We start from the raw sequence: 23,608 nt of genomic DNA, 5'->3' as shown, positions 1-23,608 counted from the left end.
CCCCATGCAATTTGGTTCCATCCTCCAACTTCTACATCACTGCTGTGTCCTGTAGTATGGTAGGGGTCAGTGGAGTGAACCACAGGCAAGGGACGAAGGCACCCAACACTGCCAAATAAAAAAAATGGACTGCAGAGCTGGAATGCAAGGATGGTATCAGGTATGGACATTTGAAAATGTGAGTATAATGGCTCCTTCCTTGCATTGATCTTCAAGAAGGATAATTTTAGAGCCTGACAGGTTACTCAAAGGTTACTTTTAGGGTTAAGGCGAAGGATAAGAATTACCTTTGGGTTCATGTTTTATGGCAAAAGAACAGGTCCAGAATAGTTTGAAGGAGCTTCCTTAACTCTCAGCAGCAATTTAAAACTAATTGCACCCTTACAAACCACCAAACACCACCGATTTCCTGACATTTTTCTCATCCCCAGTCACATCCACATATTTGTTCAAAAGATGAAGGCTGGGGAGTGGCAGACATTTTTATGAATGAATGAAATACTTGTATAGCGCACAATGCGAACTGAATCGCCTCTAGGCGCTGTGGCGAGCTTTGATCATCTGCTAAAAGAGGAAGGTCTTGAGTTTTTTCCTAAAAGCCAGGTGATTTTCTTCCAGGCGGATGTTGGTTGGTAGAGCATTCCATAGCCGAGGCCCTTGGACAGCGAATCTCCGATCCCCCTTGGATTTATACCGGGCTTTGGGCACGAGGAGGAGGTTTTTGTTGGCTGATGGAAGACTGCGGTTTGGTGTGTAATGATGTATTTTCTCCATTAGGTATTGCGGAGCTTCTCTATGCACGCATTTGTGGGTGAGGCAAAGGGTCTTGAACGTGATCCAATTTTTTACGGTTAGCCAATGTAAGCTCCTCAGTGAAGGAGAGATGGATTTCCAGGGTTTCTTTCCTGTTATCAGCCTTGCCGCCTTGTTTTGGATCAGTTGTAATCGCGCAAGTTGATATTGTGGTAATCCTATGTAAAGCGAGTTTGCGTAGTCCAGTCGTGAATTAATGATTGTTCCAACTACCACTGCTTTGTCATTCTTTGGGATAAAAGGGATGAGTCTGCGAAGCATGCGTAGCAGATGGTGAGATCCACTGACTACAGATCCTATTTGCGCATCCATTGACATTTGTGCGTCTAAAATAACCCCGAGACTCTTCGCTTTGGTCTTTGGGGAGATAGTCTGCCCAAAGACGGTTGGTGGAGACCAGGAGGTTTTGGTTGCGGGTTTATGAACTTACCTGGTATATCACGGAAGTATTTGACGCATTTGTGCATGTTTTTATAAGACTCCATCACGTTCTTCTCCAGCTGTTCGGCATCGATGGCGGTGAGAGGGTCATTCATCCAGCTATCGTACCAACGTATCCAGTCCGACACGGTGGTCCAGAGATCCCGGAAGGGCTGGAAGTCTTTCACCAGTTTCAGAAGCTTGTCATACTGGTGAGTAAACAGCAAGGATTGGTGAAAAAAAGTGCATTAGGTGACAATAATCATAAAGAAGAGAGGTTATATCAAAACATTATATGTAACTGGAGTTCTATTTTCTGATTTTGGAGCCTTCAAATAACATATCCGGGAATGCTATAAGCAGTAATTTGTATTATCTGAGGCATACTCACATTGGTCACAGGCTGGCCAAACAGTCTCTCTCGGTTGTTGTACATTTGCGCCAACTGCTGGGAATCCTTTAGCTGCTTGTGGACTCGTCGAACTTCATTGGCGATCTCATGAGCGCGAGTTATATCGGTGTGAGTGGAGAATCCAGCCACTACCATCTAGAAATAATGAGAGCTGGCACTGTCAGGGGGAGTGGATAGATGGGACATTTGGATTATATCACCAAAAGATTGGTAGCAGGTCTGTAACTGACCTGTAGGGAGTCCTGACGCTCCAAGAAATTGTTCTGGTCCATGACCTGGATTTTTCGGAAGCGCTCTTCATCCTCCAAGTGCTGTTCTCGAACGGTTTCCATGGTGGTCATAATCTTGTGCGGCCAAGCAATGATGGCCCACCTAACAATGGAAGATGGCAAAAGACTCAGAGAAGTCCCAGTGTGTCGAAAAAGACTGATAAATACATCATATGGCCATAAGAATGTAGACACCTGACTATCACTCCTATATGAGCTTGTTGGACATCCCATTCCAAAACCATGGCTATTAGTATGGAGTTTTTCACCCTTAGTTGCTATAACATACTCCACTCTTTTGGAAGGATTTCCACAAGATTTTGGAGGGTGTCACTGGGAATTTGTGTCTATTTGTCAGGTCAGGTACTGATGTTGAATAAGAAGACCTGGCTCGCACATCAGGCCTCACATTGGGCCCCAAAAAAAAAGAAACCCTGGCTTACAATTGGCATTTTAATTCATCCAAAAGGTGTCCAGTAGAGTTGAGGTCAGGGCTCTGTGCAGAAAACCTGAGTGCATTGATGATGGATGAGAAGACCTGGCTTGCACAGCAGGCCTCATGTTGGGCACCAAAAAAAAAAAGACCCGGCTCACACATCAGACCTCACATTGGGCACCAAAAGAACACCTGCCTCACACATCAGATGTCAGGTCACCTTGAGACCAGGTGACAGATGCACCTCGTAGGGATTAGGAGTGCACCGCAAGTTTGTGGACCATACGGCTGACTGCTGCAGACGGGGTTCAAGGTGATAGGAAGGCAGGGCTGCCAGAACACCAAGATGGATCCCACCGGGGTTAGAGCGTAAGATTCCCTGGGGCGCGGAGTCTAAGGCCGCGTACACACGCGGGGACTGTTCGCCCAACTTTGTCCGCTGAACAGTGTTTCGGCAAACAGTCCGCTCGTGTGTGGGCTTTCAGTGGACAGTTTCAGCGAACAGTCCGCTGAACAAGGTTTTTCGGAAATTCCGAAAAACTGTCCGCTGAAACTTTGTTTCAGCGAACAGTCCCCTCGTGTGTAGGCTTGTTCGTCAAACTAAGTTCCGCGCATGCTCAGAAAGGATTTACACGCCGAAAGTTATAATGCAGTGTATAGGACGTCGTATTTTTCGTCCCGTCGTACGTGCCGTTCACGTCATCGCGCACGGTTTCAGCAAACTGTTCGTTCGTCGTGTGTGGGCAAGTCCGTCCATGCTAATTTTGAGCGGACTGTTTGCCGAAACTGTTTGACGGACAAAGTTGGGCGAACAGTCCCCGCGTGTGTACGCGGCCTAAGAGCCAGCAGGTGTTCACCAGAGCCTCGAGTGGTGAGGATGGACTTGGCTGCAACTGGCTCCAGGTCGCGACCCCCAGGGTCCCCCAGCTTACACCCACAGTAGGCAAACAGGAGGATAGGGATGGTGAGGGACAAAGCGAAGGTCGGGGCCACAAGCAGACAGGAAAAGTCAGGGACACGCCAAAAGGTCAGGATCACAGGCAAACAGGGATAGTCAAGGACACGCCAAAGTCGGTAACGGAAAACAATAGAAGAGCACACGGCAGGTAACAGGAAGCTAACACATAAAGGTTGATCAGCAGGGTTGGCTAGCAGTGCACAGGTTAATATAGTGTTCTCTGATAGGAGCTAGGGTGGAGCCATGCCAGAAGATGGATTATAAAAGCAGTCAGGTGAGGGTCGGCTGGTCTCTAAAAATGAACACATGGAGAGAGGTAAGCAGGCAAACTCTATTGCATAACCATGACATCATGCCTCACATTGGGCACCAAAAAAAAGTCCTGGCTCACACATCAGGTCTCACATTGGGCACCATAAAAAGACCTGGCTCACACATCAGGCCTCAAGTTGGGCATCAAAACAAAAAAAGACCTGTCTCACAATTAGCATTTCAATTCATCTGAAAGGTTTTCAGTAGGGTTGAGGTCAGGGCTTTGTGCAGGACACTCAAGTTCCTGCACACCAAACTGGTCAAACCATGTCTTTATGGAAGTGGCTTTGTACACCTGACCTCTATAAACCTATACATGATCCCATTACAAAACCTTGGCCATTAATGTGCAGTTGCTCCTCTCCCATGTTCATTAAAAATGGAGTGGTTCCCACTTTGCAGCTATAACAGCCTCCACTCTTTTGAGAGGAGCTTGCAATTAGCATTCCCAATTCATTCCAAAGATGGTCATTAGGGTTGAGGTCAAGGCTCTGTATGGGACACTTGAGTTCCTACACACAAAACTGGTCAAACCATGTCTTCATGGAGGTGGCTTTGTACACAGGAGCACAGTCATGGTTGAACAAAAAAGGGTCTTCACCAAACTGTTACCGTAAGGTTGGAGGAGCACAATTGTCTACAATGTCTTTGTATCCTGTAATATTAACAGGACCCTTCACTGGAAACCCCCCGAATAACATAATTTTTTGGAAGCGTCAGACACTTTTGGCCATATAGATAGGTTGGATTGTCAGATGTCTACAACGATTGGGTCATATTATGTATCTGTACACCATGAATGACCGATCCACAACCATGGTGGAGCCACATGTCCCTTGCTGGAACTTGTAGTTCCATTGTGGTTAGAGCTGCTGATGTTTCTTCATCTATAAACTCACTTTGTGTTGAAATCTTCCTGGGACAGGCTAAACAGGAATTCATCGATAACCTCATAATCAGCTATGACTTTCCCAATTTGCTCCTGTGGAGAATAGAACAGATTCCCCATTAACAACCTTACTTTATATCAGAACATTTCTATTGGTCGCAGTACCAAAATCCATCTAAGAATGTAAATTCAGGCCCAGACTCACAGAAAGGAAACAAAGGAAACTCACTCCATTGTGTAGCACCCCCTAGTGTACAGTCTAGTGTGAGAAAAATGTATTCTGACTCACACTGGGTGTGTGAGTCTGGGAACTGGTTAGTGATTAATATAGGTCAGGCTGGAGGGCTCTAAAGGTCAGGCCTCGGCTACCTCCCCCTGGTTCTAGAAGCTGCTAGAAGTTTCTAGAAGCTAGTGGGTGGAGAAGAAGGGCCTGAGATCTGCATATTCATGGTAATCTGGCCAATCCCCAGGCAGGAATGCTGGCATGGTAGTTGGGTCAGCCCCAAATATGGTGAAACCTTGCCAGCAGGGGTGATTGTTGTCAGGTGAAAGATGGAGTGCTGAGCCTGTGTTGTGGAGCCTAGTAGGGGACCCTCGGGGCTGAGGGGGCCCTGCCTCTAGGTTGGAGCTCAAGAAGAGAGGAGGAAGGACAGAGGGAATCTACACTACCCTTCAGTCTCTTCTAAGGGACACCTTGGCTAGCAATGGAGGGCCAGGACAACAGAAGGCTATTTTTTTCCCCCCAATAAAACAACAAAAACAAGGCCATGTACTGTCTACAAGTGAAAATGTTGCCTGGCTGTGCATGAATAGAGGAACCCAAAAATCCAGTGCCCCTCTTGGGACTAGCGCTACAATTGGAAATGTTTATTGAAACAAAGGGAGGCTGCGATCACTGTCCCCTTTCGGTCGGCCAAGAAATTTTGAAGAAAGAAAAAAGCTTTTCTTAGTTTCTGTTATGAAATTTTGTAAATAAGTAATTTTTCTCCTTCACTGATGTGGGCTGATGGGGCTGCACTGATGGGCACTGATGAGGCTGCACTGATGGGCAATGATGAGGTGGCACTGATGAGGGGGTACTGATATGCAGCACTTATGGGCACTTATAGGCGGTACGGACAGGCTACACTGATGGGCAAGCACTGATGGGGACTTATGGGCGGCACTGATGGGGACTGATTGGAGGCACTGATGAGCAGCCACTGATGAGCACTGAATGAAGCACTGACTGGCATTACTGATGGGTACCGACTGACATCACTGATGGGGCTGCACTGATGGGCACTGATGAGGCGGCACTTATGGGCACTGAGGAGGCACGGATATGCAGCACTGATCAGCACTGATAGGCGGTACGGACAGGCTGCACTGATGGGCAGCACTGATGGGAATTTATGGTTGGCAGTGATGGGGACTGACTGGCGGCACTGATGAGCATTGAATGCAGCGCTGACTGGCATTACTGTTTGGCACCGACTGGCATCACTGATGGGGTTGCACTGATAATCTGTGCAGACCTCCACTGTAAGGAAATGCAGATATAACTAAGTATATTCCAAAATATTACTGTCCAATTATTTACACAATTAAGGGTCAGCTTCATTGGACGTCAGCTTGGACCAATGCAAATATATACACTATATACCATATCTGGCTGATGCGCCTGGAAGGTGGAAATCACCGAAGTAGACTACAGTTCTACATTGTAACTACACCGCTACTTACAGTGACCTCCACTTGCTTCCGGGTCCCAGGCTGATCAACTTCACTTCTGATTACATGAGATTGGCCACTCAGCATGGGTACTATTCCCTAACTGGACAAGGAGGAGAGGCTGAGTGGCGTGCGTGAGAGGTAGGTACCTTAGATTGTAAGCTCCTTGAGGGCATGGACAGATGTATGATATGTAAAGCACTGCAAAAATTGTCCTTGCTATATAAATATGTAAAATAAATAATAGCTGATCCCGCCATTAAGGTTCAGGCTCTTCTTTTACGAGGTGACAGCTGTGCTTGAGTATTGCCACCCTGTCACATGGACCTCTGGTGGAGACAGAGTTGTATGTTTTCCTTTGTAAATGGATCTGTCATGCATACTATAGGTTGGTGCTTCAAGCACTCTGTAATCTAAGGCTGCTGTTATCAGCGATACAATGGAGAGCAATATTTTTTTTTTTTTTAACTATTAGTAAGAAGAATAGGACCTCGGGGGAGGATATTAATCACGTGCAAGATGTACAGGCGAGGGTCTTTAGTTTTACCTCCAGAGTTTTTATCTGTTCTGGAACTCCTTTCATCCATTCTCTGAGCTCCGTCAGCTCCTCCACGCTGTTCGGCTTTTCGTACAAGCTGCGACTGATGGTTCGGAACTGGTCTGAAATCTGAAGAGAAGGGGTCCAACCAATGAGAGTAAATCAGAGGATGGAACCAGGTACTGGATTCTACTACAAGGACCAAAAAACTGGCCATATTTGACTTACCCCGTCCACCTCTTTGCGAACACTCTTAGCGAGCAGCTCCAGCAGGGCGCTGGAAAGAGCTCTGCGTTTACGGGACAAGTTTTGTTTGACTCCTTCGATGCTGATCTGGAAGGGGCCAACTATGATGGAGTTGGGCAGAGCGTTGTCCAGACGCTCCTTCTCCAGAAGATGTTCCTCAACTGCTAGCTTTACCTCTGACGCCGAGGGGTTCTTCTCCCGGAACACCCTGCAGGAAATACCAGGATCGGATTATAAACATTTATTGACATTGCATGACTTTCCTCCCCAGCCTGACCACCCCTTTCATTCATTGGATCTCAGTTCTTTCAATCATAGAGGCTCAGTGTCATATTACATTTCCATAGGATTAGTCAGCCGGGTCTGAGATCAGCCAGATTGAGTGACACCTTCCAATTTCTGGGTATATTTTTTCTAGGTACTGGTGTTACAGCAGCTCCCAAGATAGGGACTCACCTCATGTACATGTCGATGTCGGTGTTGTTGAGCTCCAGGAATTTCTCGTACTGCTTTGCGTACGCCGTCAACGGTATCAGAGCTTTGCAAATGGCGTTGCGGATATTGCTGCGCAGTTCTTCCACCGGAGATTCGTGGAGGCCCACAGACTCCAGCAGTGGGGTTCCGCTAATGAAGAGGTTCTCCAGGACAAACTGCACAGGTACATACAAAATGGAAATGAAAGCTTCGCTCCCATAGATACTGACATTGAAATCTTGGATCTTGTACAAGGGGAAGCTACAGAGATGAAGGTCTGATTCTCACCTTCTCCAGTTGCGGCACGCTGTGAGTCGCCAGAATCCCTTTATCAAACAATGTCATTAGAGTAACCTCAAAATTCTCCAGTGGGGTGCTGAAATGGACCCCAGAGGCATCTAAGACCAGATCCAGAAGAAAAATTGGGTTTCTGCGTGGCCTGTGAAAGGGGAAGTTGGGATAAATTCACCAATAAACCATGACATGAATTCTATGTACCTCAATGGCACAATGACTATAGACTTGTAGATATCTCACTTGTAGGGACTGTTGACGAGGTCTCCCCCCCAGTCCATGCCCTCGGTGCAGGTCAGAACGCTGTAGCAGGCATCCAAGATAAACTGGGTAAAGCTGACCAGGGAGTCCTGTACTAGGAAGCGAAGGGAATCCTGCAGGTTGAACTTGATAAGCTCCATCAGTTGTCTCAGTTTGGACATGCAGTAGACTTCCCAGTTGCGTTCAGTAAGGTCATACCAGCCCTTTCCCACCTCCCGAAGGCTGCCACGCACTGCGTTCTTCAGTGTGCTGATCCAGCTGTCCTTCAGGAACAACTGGACCTGTAGGTCAAAAGAGAGACAAGACATTGTTGGGAGGACCAGGGAGACTGTGGAGAATTATGGAGACTCTGGAGAACTTTGGAGACTCTGGAGAACTTTGGAGACTCTGGAGAACTTTGGAGACTCTGGAGAACTTTGGAGACTCTGGAGAACTTTGGAGACTCTGGAGAACTTTGGAGACCCTGAAGAACTTTAGAAACTCTGGAGAACTTTGGAGACCCTGGAGAACTTTAGAAACTCTGGAGAACTTTGGAGACTCTGGAGAACTTTGGAGACCCTGAAGAACTTTAGAAACTCTGGAGAACCTTGGAGACCCTGGAGAACCTTGGAGACCCTGGAGAACTTCGCAGACTCTGGAGAACTTACCAGAGTCCAGAGAACTCTGGAAACTCCAGAAAACTTGTGTCCTACAACCTGTGAAGCTTCTTATTTCTCCAGGTCATGGTATGGTATGGAAGTAATCGGTCACTGGACTTATTCTGTAATTGTGAAGATGTTTTAAAGCTTCTCCAAGCTGCTTAATGAGTGCCAGTGAGTGTCAGTAAGATCCCCCAGTATTTATATCCACACAGGCAGCACTGACACCCTCATCCAAACACCATGGAATGTGTCAAGACAGATGTTGTTTGTTCAAGAACAGGATGGGAGGTGCAAAAGTTGTGGAACTGCCCTGTTCTAGTTACATCATCCCATGCCCCAACTACGGAGGGGAGGAAATGTGACTTGAAGCCATTTTCCATAGGGAGATATCAGCAGCGCCCGGTCATTCTACACGTCCTTCCATTTTGTATGGTATAGGAAATGGTTAAAACCCCCGCCAATTTATTATTTTTTTGGGCTCTCTGTGTCCTATTTGAGAGATTTCCACTCACGTCCTGTCCTGTCGATAAAACAGGAAGTAGAAAAATATCTATACCCTGAATAAACTCCCCACTTAGACAGCTGTCACCAGAGTTGGTGTCCCCAAATGTAGTTTCCTCTATTCCTGTTCTCCAAATTTTAGATTGTCCCATCACTTTCCAGTCACAGTGACTGGGGTCTTCAAAGATTCCAGAACTTACCTGAGAGAAGGTCTGTGACTGCGTCTGCTCGAACTCCTCCAGCCGCACGCACTTGGTCAGGGTGAAGTGGAAGAGGGACAAGGTGGAGACTCTGTTACATTCGCTCCGAACTTTGCAGAGAGAAGTGATGACCTCAGACCTGGTCAGGAGGGTGGTGAAGGTAAAAGCTTTCCTGTTCTTGGTGTAAGCGTAATCTGGGACGCAGACGAGACCTGAAGAGATGAGGAGAGGAGTGTCAAAGAATTCAGAGTTCAGATTTCTTTATGGACATTGATAATAGCGATAAAATATTCTGCCTTTCAAACCCCTGGCATCTCTATCAATGAAGGAGCTAGGAAAGCGCAGCCACTGGCTTAGCTGTGCTGTCTGGCAGGGGTGTCTGGATCAAAGAACTAGATGAACAAAATTACAAAAGCCTTCAAATGTGTCACACAGGGTTGTGCTGCTGAAATGGAACGTGTTTGGTAGACATGTGCAATTTGTTTAGTTCCGAATATTTTTTTTTTTTTTACGAATTTCAAAAAAATCGTAAATTCGTAAATATCCAAATGAACTAAAACCCGTTTTATGAATTTTTTCTAATATTCGTAAATTTGTATATTCGAAAATTCCGAATTTAAGAATTTATGAATTTTCAAATTTCCGGATTTCGACTCTTCAAATTTAAGAATTTCCAAAATTTGAAAATTTGAAAATCCAGAAATTGGAAATTGGAAAATTCGAAAATCCGGAAATTCTAAATTCGGAAAATTCTAAATTCTGAAAATCTAAATCCGAAAATCCAAAAATAAACCAAAATTGAAAAGAAGAATGAAAATCCGAAAATTTGAAATAATAACTAATAATAATGTAACTATTACTAGCTATTAAATTATAGGTGTTGGAATTTCCTTTCAAATTTGTCTGTCAGTGAACGTAACGAATACGAATTTATCCAAAGTCACGAATTTTCCGAAAAAACGAATGCCGCATCGAAAATGAATGGAAAGCAATGAATAAATAATAATATATAACAATAATAATAAAAACTTTATAGTAATATTATTATTTATTAATTTGTTCTGCTCCATTTGTTTAATGTGACATTCGTTATTTCGGATAATTCATATCTTCGATAAATTTGTATTTGTTACGTTCACTAACAGCCAAATTTGAAAGGAAATACCTATAATTTAATAATTAGTTATAATTAGTTAGTTAGTTATTATTTTGAATTTTCCCGATTTGGGATTTTCAAAATTTTCGAATTTTCTGACATTAAGAATATTCAAATTTATGAATTGTCGAATTTCTGGATTTCGGATTTTTAAATTTAAAAATTTTCTGAATTTCAGATATTCTAATTTATGATTTTTCAAATTTCCGGATTTACGAATTTTCAAATTCCCGAAATTTCCGGATTTTCGAAATTCCCGAAACTTCCAGATTTTTGGATTTACGAGTTTTCAAATTTAAGAATTTACAAATTTTTGCGAACTTTCTAATTTAGGAATTTTCTAATTCACGAATTTACAAATTTACGAATTTCGATCATAACGAATGACCCGAAAAATGAAAAAAAAAAAAAACACTGCATGAAACGAAAACGAACAAAATTTTCAGCAGTGCACATGCCTAGTTTTTGGGTTGTGGAAGGAAATCAAACCTATTGGGGGAACCCAACACAAACTCAGGGACAGCATACACACTCCATGCAGATAGCTTCCAGTCACTAACAGAAGAGGGAAGATCTGACACCCGTACCTTTCTCAGGAACCTTTTCCTCCACCTTCTCCGGGACGGTAACATAGGAAAATTTCTGAGGCTTTGAAGAGACGAGTCGGTCGAAGATGAGTTTGTTCATTGTGCGTTCGTAGTCCAATCCGACCTCCGCTTCCAGGAGTTTCAGCTGATGCCGAACGCTGATCAAACAAAACAACAAACTTCAAAGAGTGAGAGGAGAAGATCCAAGAAGAAGTAACGCTGCTCCAGGTGATAAAAATAACGTTGGATTGATTGGGCTCGGTGCTAGCTCCGGCTTGCCACCTTGGATGCAGAGAAAAGAAAGATGTAGCAGCACACCACCAATCCAATGCCAATTTATTGCATACATGAACAAAGACTGCCACCGGGGCACAGGACAGGAGGTGACGCGTTTCACACTTAACTCATGCTTCTTTAAAACCAGAAGAAAAAGAAGCACGAGTTAAGTGTGAAACGCGTCACCTCCTGGCTGTGTCCTGGTGGCAGTCTTTGTTCATCTATGCCAGCCTTTCTGAACCTTTTTACCCCAGGGGAACCCTTAAAATAATTTTCAGGTCTCGGGGAACCCCTGGTAAAAAAACTCATTCATTGGAGGTCAGTGGGAACAATGCCCCTTACTTTGGTAGTCAGTGAGAAGAATGCAATTTTTTACATTGATGGTAAGAATGGCCCTCTTACAGAGAGCTATAAAGATCATTGGTGTCATACCAATGGCTCCTCCAAGTGGCACTGGCTCAGAAGTATGTAGGCACCATCAAACAGGAGGTAAGTCAGCCACAGCTCAAGGAACCCCTAGCCATCTCTGGAGGAACCCTGGTTGAGCGTGACTGATCTATGTGATAAATTGGCATTGGATTCATGGTGTTGTACGGCTACAACTTTCTTTTCAGTGAGAGGGGAAGATTGTGGTGATTGGTTTCCTACCAGCTATTATTTTTTGTACACTGCTCCCAATTACAAGACCACCCAAAACTGATATTTAGGTTTCATATGGATGTCATGGACGCCATGTTGGAGAAGGACACTGGCTGAGAGATCTCACAAACAGAAAACCTGATAGGAAAGGCCAGAGACTGCTCCCAGCTGTATCTGCTCCTTATGGCATGCCAGTTTAAGGTTAATATTTATATATCTGCCTAGAGTACTTGACTTGCTACGAGTAAAGATATTGGGGGTGTGACTTTGGTTGCATGATTGTTCTGGGTCAGCTACTAGAAAGTACTGAAGCCAAAGACAGGCAGGCAACCAGCAATTTCAACTCAGCAGTACAAGTTGGTGATGAGTATGGGTAGGGAGGTTCCTGGTGTAGTTCCTCAAATTAATCACTAGATGTCATCATAGTTAGGGTTAGGAACCATGTAGACAAAGTAGGTAGTTTAGTGTAGTTCCCTAATTTGGACACTAGATGTCTCCATACTTAGGGCTGGGAACCATGAAGTCAAAGTAGGCAGTTTGGTGTAGTTCCCTAAATTGGACCCTAGATGTCTCCATAGTTAGGAACCATGTAGACAAAGTAGACCGTTGTGTGTAGTTCTCTAAATTGGACATTAGATGTCTTCATAGTTAGGGTTAGGAACCATGTAGACAAAGTAGGCAGTTTGGTGTAGTTCCCTAAATTGGACACTTGATGGCACCATAGGGTTAGGAACCATGTAGTTAAAGTAGGCCGTTTGGTGTAGTTCCCTAAATTGGACACTTGATGGCACCATAGGGTTAGGAACCATGTAGTTAAAGTAGGCCGTTTGGTGTAGTTCCCTAAATTGGACACTTGATGGCACCATAGGGTTAGGAACCATGTAGTTAAAGTAGGCCGTTTGGTGTAGTTCCCTAAATTGGACACTTGATGGCACCATAGGGTTAGGAACCATGTAGTTAAAGTAGGCCGTTTGGTGTAGTTCCCTAAATTGGACACTTGATGGCACCATAGGGTTAGGAACCATGTAGTTAAAGTAGGCCGTTTGGTGTAGTTCCCTAAATTGGACACTAAATATGTCTCCTTAGTTAGATTTGGGAACCATATTGTAAAAGTAGGCAGTGTAAATGCCTAAGTAGCCACTAGATGTCCCCAAAGTGGTACCATAGATTGAAATGAAGTGTCAGCCCTGCCAGTGTGAGGTATCTTGGGTAAAGGGCTCTGTATAAATAGTCTGGCGGTAGACTACCATTGGTCTCTTGGTCATTGGCTGCCAAACCAGCTGCTGACAAAACCTGTGCAGATGATTACATTGGAAGAAATACCATTAAAGGTTCAATTAACTTCTAGTTTATATACATTGTTGTTAATCTCAAGCCCTGGCAAAGGCTGCATTCCTGGACCACTGAAACGTGTTGGATACTCTTTGGATTGTCCCCTCGACTCTTACTTTAATAAAGTTGTATCTGGGGGTGGGGGAAGTGCAGGACTATGAGTCCCATAGCGCTGCACCTCTTTCCTTGCTTCTGCCCCAAGGGGAAGTTCTGGAATATAGGTCCTCAGAGAGTACAGCCTCAAGAGGTGCAGAGCTCTGGAGCTACTGACATCCATTGGGTATGGGATGTAGGACTCATTTGGTGTCAGGGAAATAGCCGCAATATCACGAGGTACGTTCGTGTTAACGCGCGTCGGCGCCTACGTAAGCACAAGGTAGTTTCCAGACGAACGACCGACGCTACGTCTAACCGGGCGGGCATACGCGGTGATGCCACGAATACACAACGTACTCGACGTAGACGTACGATCGCTCCAACGCGTTCACGACGTGACCCGGTCATCTCGTCCATTTAAATGATCGCCTGACACTCCCGCATTGCTGGATTATCGTCAGCTCTCCTGTGAACCTGTACCCGTGCTCCCTGTCTTCCGATCTCCAGTGTACCGACCCGGCTTGCTTGACCTGCTCCTGTTGTTCTCCTGGCTCTGACTCCTGGCTTGTACCCGACGTTCCTGATCCGTTTCCTGCACCTGATCCCGGCCTGTTTGACTATTCTCTGGACTTCCGCTGCCTACTCTCGGACTTCCTAGCACAGTTGCCCATCTAGGCCTGCTTACTCCGTACTTGGCCTCTGCTGCTGCTACCTGGCAACCTGTGCTACTGTGGGCACTGCATCCCTGTGTCAACTTCAGGGTTGTACTGCGCTCGGCCGCAAGGGGAGCCCTCTCAGCATTTCGGCCTCACTCCTGATCGTGACATTTGGTATGTAGGACTCTGACAAACCCCTATAAGGTATGGGCTCCTAATCTCTATTCTATATCAGTTTGTACTGAAGGATTGTCCCATCGCCATTAGGGATGACTGAAGCATGTAAATATGTGATAAGCCGTGTTCCAGTAAAATGTTGTTGTTTGGACCCTTCTTTTTCCTAACCTCTAATGGGAACGTCTTCTGGAAACCAAACCTGTGCTGGAAGGGCTGCTGGAAGACCTGAAAAAGGTATGGGATAGACTACCGGGAGTGCTGGTTAGGCCAGGCTGGGGGGCCTCCCATCCTAAGGTAGGTATGAGATAGACAACAGGTGGTGCTGGTTAGGCCAGGTTGGGGGCTTCCAATCCTGAGGAAGGTATGGGATAGACTACTGGTGGTGCTGGTTAGGCCAGGCTGGGGGCCTCCTATCCTAAGAAAGGCATAGAACAGACTCATGGTGGTACTTATTAGGCCAGGCTGGGGGCCCTCCCATCCTAACAAAGGTATAAGACAGACAACAGGTGGTGCTGGTTAGGCCAGGCTGGGGGCCTCCCATCCTAAGGAAGGTATGGGATAGACTATTGGTGGTGCTGGTTAGACTAGGCTGAGGGGCTCCCATTCCAAGGAAGGTATGGGATAGACTACTGGTGGTGCTGGTTAGGCCAGGCTGGGGGCATCCCATTCAGAGGAAGGTATTAGGATAGACTACTGGTGGTGCTGGTTAGGCCAGTCAGGGGGCCCCCATTCAGAGGAAAGTATAGGATAGACTACTAGTGGTGCTGGTTAGGCCAGACTGGGGGGTTCCCATCCAGAGGAAGGTATAGGATAGACTACTGGGGGGTTCCCATCCAGAGGAAGGTATAGGATAGACTACTGGAGGGGTTCCCATCCAGAGGAAGGTATAGGACAGACTACTGGTGGTGCTGGTTAGGCCAGGCTGGGGGCCTCCTATCCTGTGAAAGGTATGGTATTTACTACTGGTGGTGCAGGTCAGGCCAGGCTGGGAGTCTGCCATCCCAAGGAAGGTATAGGATAGACTACAGGTGGTGCTGGTTAGACCAGGCTGGGGGCCTTCCAGCCTGCAGAAGATATGGAATAGACTACTGGTGGTGCTGGTTAGGTCAGTCTGAACCACAATTATGGCACCCAGACGAGGAACCTTTTCCCATTGCACATTAGGGAGTCTAGAGGACCAGCCAGCGCCAGGCAGGAGTGGCTTAATTAGTACAGATGCTCCCCACCTTAAGGCTGTGCAAATGAAGGACAACACAATCATTTTGACTTCCATCATATAGGACACCAAACATGGAGAAACAAACACAGATGGGTGTCATACCCATCCTCTTGTTTCAGGCGCGCAGTGCTTAGCAGTCTTTGCTCCATCCTGCCCAGGCTCTCTGCAGTGATCTTCTGTCCATTTCCCGGCATGCAGTCTATATAGAGGTTATATAAGAGCAGAGCCTCCGTCTTCTTCCGCAGCCGATCAGCGGCAACAATCCTCTCCGCAAACACCCTTGGGTTCTCCGCACAGAACAGCAGCCGGAGTCTTGGTACCCAGTACTGGCAGGAGGGACCGGCCATCTTGTTTGGTGTCTGGAGTTGGGTGTCTGTGGACTTCTGAACCAAGAAGAGCTTCTTCTCTTCATCGTAGTCCAAAACTCCAATGTTGCACCATATGTACACCAGCTGGGGGCTCCTCGGGTCCTCTACAGGAGAAAGAAAGGTTGGTACAATGTAGAGAAAACACTTTTTCAGAGAGGAACAACAAAACCCAAACTGAGAGGATGAGGAGCGGACCGCACACGGCGGACTCAGATCGGCTCACCGTGTCCCAGGATGTCATCTGTAGGAAGCAGCGCCCGGCCCGGAACAGGTTTGCGTACACCAGATCCGTCCTCATATCCCAGGCTTAGCCAATCAGAGCACCTCCGAATGTCAAACTCTTCATCATCAAAGACCTTTCAGAAGAAACGTAATTTCAGCAGAAATGGAGGACTGGGGGACATTTTTAAACCAACTTTCAAATTATTTTTCTTTTAAAGGGCCAGTCCAACCAAAATATAATTTTATATAGGTGGAACCTGGTGTGTCGGCTCTGGAGCCTTACATGTGTTGGATGATCCAATATTGAGATCTCAGGGATGATGGGAATCCTTTATAATGGGCACAGCGGGTGTACAGACCCGGGAACTCAGCACAGGGATGGTGGGAACCCCTCATAATGGGCACAGCGGGTGTACAGACCCGGGAACTCAGCACAGGGATGGTGGGAACCCCTCATAATGGGCACAGCGGGTGTACAGACCCGGGAACTCAGCACAGGGATGGTGGGAACCCCTCATAATGGGCACAGCGGGTGTACAGACCCGGGAACTCAGCACAGGGATGGTGGGAACCCCTCATAATGGGCACAGCGGGTGTACAGATTTGAGACCTTAGCATAGGGATGATGGAAATCCTTCATAATGGGCACGGCAGGTGTACAGACCCGGGAACTTGGCACAGGGATGATGGGAACCCCTTGATGGCTCTAGCAAGCGGGTGTACAAACCCGGGAACTCAGCACAGGGATGGTGGGAACTCCTCATAATGGGCACAGCAGATGTACAGACCCGGGAACTCAGCACAGGGGTGGTGGGAACTCCTCATAATGGGCACAGCAGATGTACAGACCCGGGAACTCAGCAGAGGGATGGTGGGAACCCCTCAGCATGGGCACAGCAGGTGTACAGACCTGGGAACTTGGCACAGGGATGATGGGAACCCCTCATAATGGGCACAGCAGGTGTACAGACCTGCAAACTCACCACAGGGATGGTGGGAACCCCTGATAATGAGCACAGCGGGTGTACAGACCCGGGAACTCAGCACAGGGGTGGTGGGAACCTCTCATCATGGGCACAGCAGGTGTACAGACCTAGGAACTTGGCACAGGGATGATGTGAACCCCTCAATGGCTCCAGCAAGTAAGCAGAGCAGAGAACTTAAGGGTAATGGGATGCTGCTTTTTCACTACAATAACACCTGGATTCTGCGAAAGCTCTGCTCATTGTTACCTCCAGGGGTAGGTAAGAGGGAAGAAGATGTCCTGAGTTCTGTCCCAAGGAGGGTTGGTATCCGGGGTCTGTGTGTCTTGGCATTAGCAGATTGGAGTCAATTCCCCCATCAGTGAGCAGCTGTTTTATATCCAGCTTCAGGAATTCCCGTCTCCTCCTGGTGGGGAGAAAATTCTTACTTTAGTAGAGAGATTTTGCTTTTTTGTAAGTTCATCTTTATTACTTATTAATTAAACTGCAGAATTTATACAGAAACATTTCCGAGCCTTTAAAGTCCAACTGAACTTTAAATCAGGTAAGTACATTCCAGGTGCATATAAACAACAGGTGTGCAAAGTCTTAGGCCCCTTTCACACATGTGGACCGTGTGTCCATATTTCATCCATCCGTTTGCGGATGAAATACGGACATACATGCATTCCTATGGGATAACAGACACCCGATTTCGTCCGTCTCCGCTATTGTCCGATTCTGCAGACAGAGGAAAATCCTATTTTTCTATCCGTCTGCAGAGCGGATCGGAGGAACACAGACAGACGGTCCGTGCTCATCCGATCCTCATAGAGGAGAATGGAGAGCTGACAGGGCAGTCCCTGCACAGTGTGCGGAGACCGCCCTCTCATCCACCGGCTCAGCGGGGGCAAGCGGAGCGATCCCCGCTGAGCAAGCGGATCACCGCAGGGCGGATCATTATGGATCCATACCATGTGAAAGGGGCCTAAGGCACCCTTTCACACGGACGATCCGTTCAGGTCCGCCTGTCAGTTTTTTCAGGCGGACCTGAACGGATGCTCCATAGAGCTCTATGGAGCGTCGGATGACACGTCCGCTGACATCCGACCCGCTCCGATCTGAAAAAGTGTGACGGAAGAAAAAGCGATTTTTCCATCTGTCATCGGATCGGATCGGGTGACGACGGACACTGCGGTCCATCGTCACCTGATCTCCCATAGGGGAGAGCGGCGCTGTGACAGGTCCGTCCCTGTGCAGTGTGCAGAGACGAACCTGTCATCTTCCTGCTCAGCGGAGATCGTTCCGGCGATCCCTGCTGAGCAAGCGGATATCCACGGGGCGGATCAGCACTGATCCGCCCCGTGTGAAAGGACCCTTACAGTTCATTTCCATTCTAAAGCAGCCACAGCCTGAGCAGAAAAGTCTGTTCCTGCCAGCATGCTGCAGAGGATCATGGGACAAAGGATCCTTTGTCTGTGTATGGAAGCAGTGGTCTCCCTGCAGAGGTCTTTACACGCTCCCTGCTGTGTCAGAGCTAGAGCTCTCCAATCAGCAGGAACTGGAAAGGTACAGTATAGGTCCAGCAGGGGGAGTATTGGACTACTGCAGATAGACCCCTGCTTCAACACAGCCAGCGTCCATCTATGCAACATGCTGGCTGGAGACAGGCTTTTCTACTCAGGCTGTGGCTTCTTTCTAAGGGAACCCAACTGTAATGCTTTCTACTCCTTTTGTTTTGACACACTGTCAATGTATTTAGCTGTAAAAGTAAACTTTCTAGTCGCCGTCGTGTTCCTATAAGGGGAAACACTGATTAAAAATTCTCAAAAAAGCACAGCCCTCAGGGGTGGATTTATAAAAACTTTGCACAGCCATTCTCCCAGTAAAAGTGCGTTTTGGGCAAAGAAAAAAAACGAATGTCAATAGGCTATACCCTGTGGGGTTTGAATGTAAAATCAATGATTTGACCATTGGAAGGATCCAAGTATCACAGGAAATCCCTTTAATACTTTGCTCAATCTTGTGGCCTAATGCAGCATTTTCCATTTTAAATCAATGATTTTTTTACACTCAGCACAGGAAATATCCTATTTACATTCGTTTTCTTGTACCCCATTCACACAGAACGAATGTACACGCACTGTCACTGGGTGAATGGCTATGCAAATTCTTCATAAATCAAACCCCCAAGTGTAAAGAACTGAACACACAGCGACCAATCAGAGTCCATCCTGTACATTTCTGGCTTCAGTACAGATTCAGATTGGTTGCTCCGCGTTACTTCACTTTTTTTTTTCTGTGCACGCCGTTCGCAGAACTCAGCCAAAGGTCTCACCTCTCCAGTTCAATCTTGCGGGGGCACTGCCCGGGGGGCACCTCGTACGGGACCTGCACTTTGGGCTCATATCCTCTCTTTGAGAAGTCAGATTTGATCAGCACTTCTGTGGTGGGACCGCAGACCTGCTTATCGAGGAGGGACTGGAGGTTTGCTGGAGTCTCAAAACTGTTCACTGAAAGAGATACAGGTTACTATATAGTTATATAACTCTGACATATACCACGGCGCTGTACAGAGAATCCTGAGCCAGCCATGGCAGTCTCTGTACCAGAGGAGCTTACACTCTATTGTCCCCTCCCCCATAGTCACATCAGTCTCTGTATCAGAGGAGCTTACACTCTAATGTCCCCTCCCCCACAGTCACATCAGTCTCTGTACAGAGGAGCTTACACTCTAATGTCCCCTCCCCCACAGTCACATCAGTTTCTGTACAGAGGAGCTTACACTCTAATGTCCCCTCCCCCACAGTCACATCAGTTTCTGTACAGAGGAGCTTACACTCTAATGTCCCCTCCCCCACAGTCACATCAGTTTCTGTACAGAGGAGCTTACACTCTAATGTCCCCTCCCCCACAGTTACATCAGTCTCTGTACCAGAGGAGCTTACACTCTAATGTCCCCTCCCCCACAGTCACATCAGTCTCTGTACAGAGGAGCTTACACTCTAATGTCCCCTCCCCCCACAGTCACATCAGTCTCTGTACAGAGGAGCTTACACTCTAATGTCCCCTCCCCCCACAGTCACATCAGTCTCTGTACAGAGGAGCTTACACTCTAATGTCCCCTCCCCCCACAGTCACATCAGTCTCTGTACAGAGGAGCTTACACTGTAATGTCCCCTCCCCCACAGTCACATCAGTCTCTGTACAGAGGAGCTTACACTCTAATGTCCCCCCCCCCCACAGTCACATCAGTCTCTGTACAGAGGAGCTTACACTCTAATGTCCCCCCCCCACAGTCACATCAGTCTCTGTACAGAGGAGCTTACACTCTAATGTCCCCTCCCCCCCACAGTCACATCAGTCTCTGTACAGAGGAGCTTACACTCTAATGTCCCCTCCCCCCACAGTCACATCAGTCTGTACAGAGGAGCTTACACTCTAATGTCCCCCCCCCCCACAGTCACATCAGTCTCTGTACAGAGGAGCTTACACTCTAATGTCCCCTCCCCCCACAGTCACATCAGTCTCTGTACAGAGGAGCTTACACTCTAATGTCCCCTCCCCCACAGTCACATCAGTCTCTGTACAGAGGAGCTTACACTCTAATGTCCCCCCCCCCACAGTCACATCAGTCTCTGTACAGAGGAGCTTACACTCTAATGTCCCCTCCCCCACAGTCACATCAGTCTCTGTACAGAGGAGCTTACACTCTAATGTCCCCTCCCCCCACAGTCATGAGAAGGAAGTGTCACCAGCACACCAGGATCTCCAAAATTGGGTCCAGAATTTTAATCACATAGTATCAAAAAAATAATATAGAAGCAACGTTTTGGAGCCACGCAGGACCCCTTCATCGGACTCCCCCACAGTCACACACTATTATTATTATTATACAGTACATTTATATACAGTGCCTTGAAAAAGTATTCATACCCCTTGAAATTCTCCACATTTTCTCATGTTACAACCAAAAACATAAAATGTATTTTATTGGGATTTTATGTGATAGACCAACACAAAGTGTCACATAATTGTGAAGTGGAAGGAAAATGATAAATGTTTTTAATTTTTTTTAACAGATAAATATGTGAAGTGTGTGTGTGTGTGTGTGTGTGTGGGGGGGGGGGGGGGGGAGGGGCATTTGTATTCAGCCCCCTTTACTCTGATACCCCCAACTAACATCTAGTGGAACCAATTGCCTCCAGAAGTCACCTAATTAGTAAATAGAGTCCACCTGTGTGTAATTTATTCTCAGTATAAATACAGCTGTTCTGTGAAGCCCTCAGAGGTTTGTTAGAGAACCTTAGTGAACAAACAGCATCATGAAGGCCAAGGAACACACCAGACAGGTCAGGGATAAAGTTGTGGAGAAGTATAAAGCAGGATTAGGTTATAAAAGAATCTCCCAAGCTTTGACCATCTCACGGAGCTCTGTTCAATCCATCACCGGAAAATGGAAAGAGTATGGGACAACTGCAAACCTACCAAGACATGGCCGTCCACCTAAACTGACCGGGCCGGGCAAGGAGAACATTCATCAGAGAAGAGCCAAGAGGCCCATGGTAACTCTGGAGGAGCTGCAGAGATCCACAGCTCAGGTGGGAGAATCTGTCCACAGGACAACTATTAGTCGTCTCTCCACAAATCTGCCCTTTATGGAAGAGTGACAAGAAGAAAGACATTGGAGAAAGAAAGTCATAAGAAGTCCTGTTTGTAGTTTGTGAGAAGCCATGTGGGGGAGGGGGCAGCAAACATGTGGAAGAAGGTGATCTGGTCAGAGGAGACCAAAATTCTACTTTATGGCCTAAAAGCAAAACGCTATGTGTGGGGGAAACTAACACCGCCCATCCCCCGAACACACCATCCCCACCGTGAGACATGGTGGTGGCAGCATCATGTGGTGGGGATGGTTTTCTTCAGCAGGGACAGGGAAGCTGGTCAGAGTTGATGGGAAGATGGATGGAGACAAATACAGGACAATCTTAGAAGAAAACCTGTTAGAGTCGGCAAAAGACTTGAGCCCGGGGCGGAGGTTCCCCTTCCAGCAGGACAACGACCCGAAACATCCAGCCAGAGCTACAATGGAATGGTTTACATCAAAGCATATTCATGTGTTAGAATGGCCCAGTCACAGTCCAGACCTAAATCCCATTGAGAATCTGTGGCAAGACTTGAAAATTGCTGATCACAGACGCTCTCCATCCAATCTGACAGAGCTTGAGATATTCTGCAGAGAAGAAGAATGGGCAGAAATGTCCTCTCTAGATGGGCAAAGCTGGTAGAGACACCCCCAAAAAGACTTGTAGAGAAAGGGGGTTCTACAAAGTATTGACTCCGGGGGGCGCCATACAAATGCCCCTCCCCCACACTTTTCACATATTTATTTGTATCAATTTTTCTTCCACTTCACAATTATGTGTCACTTTGTGTTGGTCCATCACATAAAATCCCAATAAAATACATTTATGTTTTAGGTTGTAAAATGACAACATGTGGGGAATGTCAACGGGTATGAATACTTTTTCAAGGCACTGTAGCTCTAACATATACCGCAGTGCTGTACACAGAACACTGAGTCAGTCACATCAGTCTCTGTACCAGAGGAGCTTACACTCTAATGCCCCCTCACAGTAACACACTATTATTATTATACATTCATATGGCTCTGACATATACCGCAGTGCTGTACAGAGAACACTGAGCCAGATACATCAAACCTGCCTGCATGGGGGGGGGGTGTCTTTACCTTTTGGGGTGTTAGGGTCCTGATCGGCCAGTCTTAGGAGGTTAGGTTGGATGTTGGGTCCTGCATTAATATCCTGAAAGAAAAAGAAAGGAGATGCCCCTTCTGATTGGTCTCTAGTCTTGGAGGACACTATATACATGAGGAAGGTTGAATGTTGGGGTGATGGCTACAGACACAAAATACAACAGGGACTCACTTTGACCAACGTAGAAGAGCTGTAGGTCAGGATATCGGAATAGAAGCCCCTCTGTTTCATAACGGGGTATTTTCTGGAGGGAGACCCCACTCTTGTATCCCTACCATCCAGAACAAGTGACGGTAGACGGGGTGACGCTCTGGGAGGTGTGCGGTTGGGGGATCGTCCGGGATGAGGTCGGATTTCTCTCTTACTGTGTTCCATCATCATTCTATGGAGAGGAGAAGGGAGACAATGAATGAAATCTGGACAGTATGTAGCATGAGGCCGGCTACACACAGGCGTTCAGGCCAGGCGTTCAGCACTTACTTATAAGGGCGCCTTCATGACCGATATGGAATGTCAGACAATCAGTATTTCCCACCACAAACAGAGCCTGGAAGGAGAGATTGAACACATTGGGTACAATGGTGATCAGGAACAGGCAGACCCTTTCCAACAGATTACAGTAAAACCTTGGATTGCGAGCAGAATTCATCCCAGAAACATGCTTGTAATCCAAAGCACTTGTACAGTGCCTTGCGAAAGTATTCACCCCCTTGAACTTTTCAACCTTTTGCCACATTTCAGGCTTCAAACATAAAGATATAACATTT

At 46.7% G+C, this 23,608-nt stretch overlaps 1 protein-coding gene across 2 annotated transcripts in view; it reads right to left on the bottom strand.

Annotated features, from left to right (window-relative positions):
• DNAH1 (dynein axonemal heavy chain 1) overlaps nucleotides 1-23,391 on the bottom strand; it is a 145,636-nt gene extending 122,245 nt beyond the window's left edge. For both annotated transcript variants that reach the window (XM_077451483.1, XM_077451484.1), the window contains exons 1-18: nucleotides 23,322-23,391; nucleotides 23,013-23,223; nucleotides 22,817-22,889; nucleotides 19,406-19,580; nucleotides 17,338-17,494; nucleotides 16,107-16,239; nucleotides 15,618-15,987; nucleotides 11,121-11,278; nucleotides 9,378-9,589; nucleotides 8,018-8,316; nucleotides 7,769-7,919; nucleotides 7,463-7,656; nucleotides 6,989-7,214; nucleotides 6,770-6,889; nucleotides 4,520-4,602; nucleotides 1,876-2,017; nucleotides 1,625-1,780; nucleotides 1,244-1,442 (exon numbers count right to left, since the gene is read on the bottom strand). In XM_077451483.1, coding sequence (XP_077307609.1) covers nucleotides 1,244-1,442; nucleotides 1,625-1,780; nucleotides 1,876-2,017; nucleotides 4,520-4,602; nucleotides 6,770-6,889; nucleotides 6,989-7,214; nucleotides 7,463-7,656; nucleotides 7,769-7,919; nucleotides 8,018-8,316; nucleotides 9,378-9,589; nucleotides 11,121-11,278; nucleotides 15,618-15,987; nucleotides 16,107-16,239; nucleotides 17,338-17,494; nucleotides 19,406-19,580; nucleotides 22,817-22,889; nucleotides 23,013-23,222 — 3,058 coding nt within the window. In that variant the 5' untranslated portion in view covers nucleotide 23,223; nucleotides 23,322-23,391. The remainder of the gene's footprint in view (nucleotides 1-1,243; nucleotides 1,443-1,624; nucleotides 1,781-1,875; nucleotides 2,018-4,519; nucleotides 4,603-6,769; nucleotides 6,890-6,988; nucleotides 7,215-7,462; nucleotides 7,657-7,768; nucleotides 7,920-8,017; nucleotides 8,317-9,377; nucleotides 9,590-11,120; nucleotides 11,279-15,617; nucleotides 15,988-16,106; nucleotides 16,240-17,337; nucleotides 17,495-19,405; nucleotides 19,581-22,816; nucleotides 22,890-23,012; nucleotides 23,224-23,321) is intronic.
• Between the last annotated feature and the right edge of the window lie 217 nt (nucleotides 23,392-23,608).

The sequence above is a fragment of the Lithobates pipiens genome, unplaced genomic scaffold (genome assembly GCF_037356315.1).
Source record: "Lithobates pipiens isolate NorthernLeopardFrog02 unplaced genomic scaffold, aLitPip1_a1.2 Scaffold_23, whole genome shotgun sequence".
Classification (NCBI taxonomy): domain Eukaryota; kingdom Metazoa; phylum Chordata; class Amphibia; order Anura; family Ranidae; genus Lithobates; species Lithobates pipiens.
Note: the sequence above shows the minus strand (reverse complement) of the source record. Positions and strands in the feature narration are given on the sequence as shown.